The 8,091-nt window shown below is 36.5% G+C and overlaps 1 protein-coding gene across 2 annotated transcripts; it reads left to right on the forward strand.

The window, feature by feature from the left end:
• Positions 1–7,491, forward strand: LOC139117844 (uncharacterized). 2 transcript variants are annotated; one of them, XM_070681080.1, is made up of 3 exons: positions 1–1,021; positions 4,747–4,792; positions 6,261–7,491. In XM_070681080.1, exons 1-3 carry the CDS (start codon positions 170–172, stop codon positions 6,359–6,361), a joined length of 999 nt encoding a protein of 332 aa, XP_070537181.1. In that variant the 5' UTR covers positions 1–169; the 3' UTR covers positions 6,362–7,491. The 2 variants fall into 2 exon arrangements, 1 of the variants encoding a protein (XP_070537181.1); XR_011548601.1 differs by having other exon boundaries at positions 5–1,025.
• The last annotated feature ends 600 nt before the right edge of the window (positions 7,492–8,091 follow it).

An 8,091-nucleotide genomic window follows, 5' to 3' on the forward strand; every position in this document is an offset into this window, starting at 1 on the left:
AAACGGATATGGAATTCTCAATGAGGCACTGGTTCCCCAATTCCACTTCTAGATAAATCGTATCTAACAGACATTACGACTCAGCCCGGATGAACCAATATGCTTTAAGTAGTCTACGTTACGCGCGCGGAGAATCATACAGACGCCAGAACGTTCACGTCAACAGGAGATGGCTGTCGCACCGACTTCGATGAAATACTTGGGTGAACGTTGCGATTGGCCGCTTCAAAGCCACGCTTCCACGTTGACAGCTGTGCAAAGTTCACTAACCCGTGCGGAAAGAGGTTTACAGAACAGTCGCTGTGTGACCAAAAGATTCAAGTCAAGCGTGCCTAATAAACCACATGTGGCTAAAATGGGGAAAATATCGAACAACTCTGCTAAGGACTCCTTGACAGGCCTTAAAAGTCATTCAAAGGTAAAGGTTCATACCAAGAAATCTAACTTTGAAAAGAGCAAATCACAGCCCCGCTGCCAGTCTGCGGGGAAGAAAACAAAGCGACGGAAAGAACACGTAGCTCGGGAGTCGATACCCCAAGAGACATCTACACAGCAATGTGAATCAGTGATCCACTTGAGAAAGTCAGAACTTAAGAAAATATGTAGCACTCTGCATGACATTCTAAAAGGTCTAGGTAAGATTTATGAAGAATTCAATGAAATAATACTGACAAACATTAATCGAACATGGTCTATTCCTTCAAATGAACACACCTTGAAGTTCATAATACATCCTGGAAATCAAGACACCCTCGACGAAATCGAACTTACCTTCAAAACTGACTATGTTGACGTAAATTTTCATATGGTCGGCTACTTAGAAAGGCTCGGTTCAGACAATTTTTTGATGGTGGATGATGCCGGAAATGTCTACAGAGCTGCAGGCGATATACTGTACGTAGTGGGAAAGAACTTGTTTCGATACTTAACTACAGGCCCGGTGGATCTTGGTCACTACGACTATTATAGACGCCTGACTTCAGAGGTCAGCTTGGAATGCATCGGCTGGACAGAGTGTAAAGTAGGTAAAGCAACACGTAATACGGTTAAGGGACCATCATATATAATAAGTCGTACATTAGACAGCAAAACGTCATATAAAGTCGTTTAGGGATGGGTTGTTGGTTTGAATATCTTAAAAACACTGTACATCTTGTGCAATGTTTACAGTAGTTACATTGTAAATATCTGTTAAGTGAGCAGTCCCCTTAGTCCATAAGCGTTCATGTAAATCAGAAGTCCCCTTTCGGGATTTGGTGACAACATTTTTGAAGGCCCATTATATATGTTTATTATCTGGGCACCGGGGCGATTTGAAGTTAATTGATGTTGAAGTGGAAAATACATTCATTACTCATATTGTAAAACTCCACAGGCCAATAAATGAACATTCATTTAGGTGTAAGCGGCCTTGCGCAGCGCTCCAAATGTAGTTGTACAATAATACTAATTACAACCCAGATGTTCATGACGTAAAAGAAAAGTTTATTCAATAGAGTATCAAACTGTTCGCAACTAAATTGGCAAGATATTAGAAATGACGCAAAGATGACGTCAAGATTTTCAATTCTCTATAAAAGATGCTGTAGACGCGGTACATGTAGTTTACATCACGCACTGCACAAGGTTGCTATTAGTAGAGTTCTGTGCTCTGACGCTTATATATTCTCAAGTGAAAGAATGAAAGTAAATGATCCCCCCCCCTCCGGAAAAAACCCAAACAAATTGTAAACATTTCAAGATAACGGCTCGGCAATCATCTTCAAAAACGATGTTCCATCATGCAAGCTAAATAGTTTCCTCATCACCATGTCGTTGATTATGTTTTGATGACATCACGTAAACAGGTAACTTCACCAGGGACATATTTGTGTTGCAATGAGATACATGTACAGCAGCGGAGCTATCAGATCGTGAACTGTCCTTCTTTGAATCAGTTTAAGTTTTGGTTTTATATCTCGTCAAATAAAGTACAAAAACTGAGTCAGGTTAATAATAGAGAAAGATTTGTCTTGATTTTGTTCACGAACACCTTTTGAGGGGCATTCAAAAGCATTTTCACTCATTTTTTAAAGTACGCACCTTCAAACTCATAATGATTAAGAAGTCACCTTCCCAGGTATAAATTATATCTTTGGTCCACAGACGCTGTGGTGCGCAACACATTTAAAATATTTGTTAAAACATTTGTCACATTTCATTATAAAAGAAGCAAAACTGATCATTGATAATAATTGCAAACTAGGTGACTGTTCAGCTAAAGGAATTGTAAATATAGAAGACTAATCATTAAACATCACTAGCAATCCGGTGCATAGACCAATGACTTTTTCTTTATCTATAATGATATAAGGTCAGGCTAACTATGTAGAGGTTTGCTGAACGTGAAAAGTCTAAATACATTAGGTTGGCTAGAATACAGCTCACTCCTTTCCGCTGATGCGTTTCTTGCAAATTAGCAGACAGCAGTGTTTTATTGTGTTAGCTTTTTATACATCAAATGCTAATTTGAAATCTGGCAAAAGAATCTAGGGTTGGTAGAGATGGTGATACTGACAACACTGCTAATCCAATGAAAGAGTTTTCATTAAAATATTCGAGCCAAGGCTTCTCAGCGGGTCCCATAAAATATAGAACTGTTTAATCAATATATAAGTCATGCACAGTAACATTGTAAAAGCTGGGTCCGTCAAAATGGAAATATAGAAAATTCATTCTTCTTTAGCGGGGAACGCAAAATTTGACATTTTTTTGCAATTTGAAAGTAAGTAGAGTATATATACTTTCTTCCAGGGTCCTACACTTTCTTCTTTTCCCTGTCAGGTGAATATTTTTTCGTGATTGAGTGACTCTATACAACATAGATGTCGAGGTTTATGCAAACCTGGATCCTAGAGCGGACCAATTACGTTTGAGTTAAATGGCCCAGTCACGTCACCTCTCATATGTCCTTGAGGACCTATCAGAGCAAAGATATAATCTCTGTTGCAATTTCTCACGTTGTTTTTACGACAGTTTTCCCGCGTGACGGGTCAGAAACTTTTAAGAGAACTCAGTTTTGTCGAAGTCAGAGTTCAAGTGTTCTATTTATCGTTACTAAGTTTTCTATGCAATAAAACCTCAAGTGGTTTATATTCTTTACTTGTACTGCTGGTGTCCGACTGTCGTGACTGCCATCAAAGAACCTGCCCTCTCATTCCCCATCTATTATCATTTGGAACCACTTTTCCTGTTTTGATTAAATAGTATATGAGAGAGAGAGAGAGAGAGAGAGAGAGAGAGAGAGAGAGAGAGAGAGAGAGAGAGAGAGAACTGTTTGCCGACTCTCGTCGGTGTCAATATTTTAGACAATTTAGAGCACAATCAAGATAATGTTCATTGCTTGTCATACATGAATGAGCAAAGCATTACATTAAATGATCCATGTGATGTTTTGTCGAAAAGTGTTCCCATAGATTCAGCGGTCAGACTTAATTTAAAATAGCACACTTTTTAGCCCACGTGTTCACACACGTGAGCTAATGTCATAGCGATGACTGTCTGTCTGTCTGTCTGTCTGTTTGAGTGTGTGTGTGTCTGTCTGTCTGTCTTTTTTGCACGATAACTCAAAAATGCCTTGACATATTCAAGTCATATTTGGTACACAGGTACCATATGTTACTTGCAAGAACTGGTTAGATTTTGGTTAGTGTGACTTGCATATTAATGAAGTTATGCAATATCATTTTTTTCATATAATGGCTTCAATGGAGACAGTAATGACAGTGTCGACACATATCAAGAAATACTGCATAAAATTTCATGAAACTTTTCACAGATGACAGTCTCAGAAAATTATGATGATACTGTGAGTGTCATGCGAATTATCTCCTCATTTGCATATTTAATGAACTTTTGATGATATAACTCTGAAATTCGCTCACCAAATTTGATGATACATGCAACAAACATTGATGTGATATATATCTAATTGTACTGAGAAGCGTTAGGCAGCATCAATTTCATAAGTAGCTCTTTTGCATATTTTATAAAGTTTTGTAATTAGTCATATAACTCCTAAATAATTGCATCACATTTTATGAAATCAGCTGCAGATACTGATCCGACAGATATCTGACTGTGTTCTAAAGCATCTAGTAATGTGAAGTGAGTTAAGGGTTCATTTGCACATTTAATGAACTTTGTAATTAGGTATATAACTCTAAAATTACGGCACCAAATTTGGTGAAACCTGCTCGAGAAATTGATCTTATAAATATCTAATTGTCCAATGAAGCATTGAGCAGTGTTAAGTTTAATAACCGGCTCATTTGCATATAAAATAAACTTTTGTAATTGGTGATTTAACTCTGAGAGTACTTGCGAAAGTTGATGAAACCTGCTACATATAATGATATAACAGATATCTGATTGTTCTGTGAAGCGTACTACTGCATTATTAATGAACATGTAATAGTGAACCTCGTGAGTACATTCAGTTCAGATCTAGTTTCATATAACATGCATAGAGCCAGCAGAAAGCCTTGAGACTGACGATATATTTTTCTAATGCCTATTTTTCCGGGCAAAATCATCAGTACATGATAAGTAACGGCAGTGAAATAATAGAGGGACCTCTTTGTCCTGGCGAGTACTCGGCCACACATACACAATGGGTGGCCAAGCACTCGCCTACCGTTAATATGTGTAATATAAAACAAAGAAAGCCTGCCAGCACTAATTCAATGATTTCTTATTATCTATTAGAATGAAGAATCCACGAGGACAAACGAAAACACCTGTAAAGAAACAGGTATGTGTCAGAGTTGAATCTCTATTTAAAGAAAGGTCAAGCTAGTGAATATGATGAGAAATGCGTGTCTTATTCACCGAATCAGGCGTACTTGCCATTGCTGATGAATAAAGTAAAACTATACAATCAAAAATTAAGCTAAGAAAAAAGATTACTACTTCGCTTAGTGATTCTGTTCGTACACATGAGACTCATGCTTTGTTTCTTTGTTTGGTTGTTTGCATGTGTGTTTGTTTATTTGTTAAATATGATGAATTCAACTTATAAAATAAATAATCAATAAGGATTTGTATTTCTGGTTATGTTTGTTTGTCAATAGAGAGCTGTGTCTTCCTTTGTTTGTTTGTTTTATTTATATTCAACAAATGACACTTCCTTTGCTATACAGAGTAAACTAAGAAAGTGTTTACTTAGAAAGAGTGGTGGACACAGTTAAGTAGTGCTTACTCTTACGGAGGTCTGCTCATCGCATGTGGATTGTATTTAGAAATTTTAACTATCATTTGTTTAGTAAAAACACCCGTATCCGCAAACTAACAAACGAACGAGCAAATAAACAAATAAACAGGCAGAGTCCCCTGTGGTTCATATGAACAATCTATGTGATAGTGTTTTTCACATGAAGTGTCGCCATTTATGCTTTGGTCATGATACTGTAACATCCCTCTTTATTCTGCTCCTGTGCCCGTTTCCTGCTGATGTCTGTCTGTGCGTGCCTGTCTGTTTGTGTGTGTGTGTGTCTGTCTGTCTGTCTGTTGGCGGGATATCTCAAGAACGACTTATCAGACTTATATGATCAAAATCAAATTTGGTACATGGATTCTGTTTGGAAATGGCAAGAACTGATTAGTTGCGGCTTGCATAATTAATACAAATAATTATTTATTCAGAAATTTCATAGATATTCTCAGAATGACACCACCTTATCTTATGAATCTCCTCAAAAAGAATACTCGAAATTTCAGCATGACAAATGGATTAGGGTCAGACACGGCAGTTGGCGTACAGACGCAGAATACTGAAAACATTGCCACAGGTTACAGCTTATGTCCTTTTAACTAATCGGTGATTTGCATATTTAATGAGCTTCCACAATGGGGCTTGTGAATTTTTAAGTATTTAGGATATATTAAACTTGCTACATAATGTGATGATACAATGACATGACAAGAATAAAAGATATTAGCATCTTCTTCCCAATTATTTGTTATTTATGTAAATACATTCTTTAATAAATGAAGTCATAATTGTTGAATATTGCTTGTAATGTTGAGCATAACTATTTTGATGACGATGCTAACGAGCAGCAATTATGTCAGACATAAGCGTCAATTTACAGAAAACAATGAGCGTATTTGAATTACGTTCATGTCTTATTATTTATTGCGTGGGAGATCGTAAATGGGTCAAAATTTCACTCAACTAAAATCTCAAAGTTTCGATATTGAATTTTTTTTGTCTTTTTCAGATAACTCAAGCTACAATGACCGTGAATTCGAAGAATTTAAAATCAACTGCGAAAAATTCCATCGCCTATTAGATAGGGACGAAGTTGAAAATGCATCGTAAGTCACTGAATGGATTGGCCGTCTTTTAGAAAAGTTGGGATTTTTGTACATTCGAGGCGCATACTTTTAAATAAGACAGTTTTCTATCAAGGTTTGTGAGAGTAAAACGTTATCACAAAACTTTTACCAGGTATTCCGGACCAATTAGACGAGACCCATTCACAGGCAACGTGAAAATCAGTCATACGAAACGGGAAAATCGAACAAAGTACAAAGAACAAAGTTAAATAAAAAAGACAATGTAAACGGCAATGTTGATAAGATAATTAAAGACAAAAATGGTGAAAAGCAGAGTTGATACACTAGTCCTTGAAAGGTAGCAGCTGAACAATGAGTGGGTATGCTCTGCGGACGTCATTAAAATTGCTTAATAACAGAGTACTTTCACAAGTTAATAGACTAAGTATACTGCTGCTCCATCGCGTTAAAGAAACATGATTAGCCATCTGCTAGGCACATTAAATTATAACTTGGAAAGAAGATGCGGACGGTTGTACTGACCGTGTACAAGTTTATGAACACAACAAACATCGAAAAAACATTGCGTCTCCCAATGAGAGACGGAAGTCGAAATCTATCATCCAAATAATAATATCCAGAACTCCTTTATTGCACATTGGTTTTAAAACCTAAAACTTTACAAATTTCTGCTGTAGGATTTTAAATTTATCAGTGTGTATTTTCTGCGAAGAAGACCAGATAACACTCACTCCAGATGGCTCTTCACATCGTTAATATATGGAGTCTTAAAAGTTGAAATCGTAACACCAATCCAATGTGAAAATATCGTAATTCGTGCATGTCAAACTGGGAGATAAATTTCCAATCTATGATCCTCAGAATCCACAAACGCGCTTCATGGGGAGGGGGTCTCAACCGAAACGAAGCAATAAACGTTTGTCGTGCGTGAACTTTAATCATCGACGATCCCTTAGTTGTGAGAGCTCAAACTCGAGTTAGAAGGGAGTAAAATATCAAGATCATTTACACTATTTACCCGAGCGAGAGAATTCCCATTTATACAATAGTCATCGTAAATACAACGCATATTGTTGGTAAAAGTTCAACATTACACTTCTGTATTTTAAGTTTTAGTTTCCAAATACTGCACCATTTATACAAGGTATTTATTTATCCATGGCCAGTAGTCAAGAATTCTGCACGTTTTACATTTAATACATTTATCCATGCACAAAATACATTCTTTACATTTAATACATTTATTACATGAAAGGTCTGCACGAAATACATTCTTTACATTTAATACATTTAATACATTTTTACATTTATAAAGGTCTGCACGAAATACATTCTTTACATTTAATACATTTTTTCAACAAATGTCCGTACGAAATACACTGAACTCTCGGGCCTTTCTCGGGAGTTATCGGACATGATCGGATTTTGGGCCGGTCTTGCAGGAAATGCATTTTTTACATTTAATACATTCTTTACATTTTTTTACATTTAGTACATGAAAGGTCTGCACGAAATGCATTTTTTTACATTTAATACATTTTTTACATTTATAACATGAAAGGTCTGCTGTGCTTGCAGGAAATACATTCTTTACATTTAATACATTCTTTACATTTAATACATTCTTTACATGAAAGGTCTGCACGAATTACATTCTTTACATTAAATGCTTTTTCTTCATAACATGTCCGCAAAAACTATCAGGACTTGGTCGGGAGGGACGGTCCGACCTTATCGTGAGTCTAGGCGGGC

The sequence above is a fragment of the Ptychodera flava genome, chromosome 18, assembly GCF_041260155.1.
Source record: "Ptychodera flava strain L36383 chromosome 18, AS_Pfla_20210202, whole genome shotgun sequence".
Lineage (NCBI taxonomy): Eukaryota > Metazoa > Hemichordata > Enteropneusta > Ptychoderidae > Ptychodera > Ptychodera flava.

What these genes read in the sequence shown, in the direction of transcription:
- LOC139117844 (XM_070681080.1), top strand. Translation starts at nt 170, where the DNA reads ATGGCTGTCGCACCGACTTCGATGAAATACTTGGGTGAACGTTGCGAT. An exon ending in TCGGCTGGACAGAGTGTAAA is followed by an intron (nt 1,022 to 4,746) that starts GTAGGTAAAGCA and finishes ATTATCTATTAG; the next exon opens with AATGAAGAATCCACGAGGAC. An exon ending in AAACACCTGTAAAGAAACAG is followed by an intron (nt 4,793 to 6,260) that starts GTATGTGTCAGA and finishes TGTCTTTTTCAG; the next exon opens with ATAACTCAAGCTACAATGAC.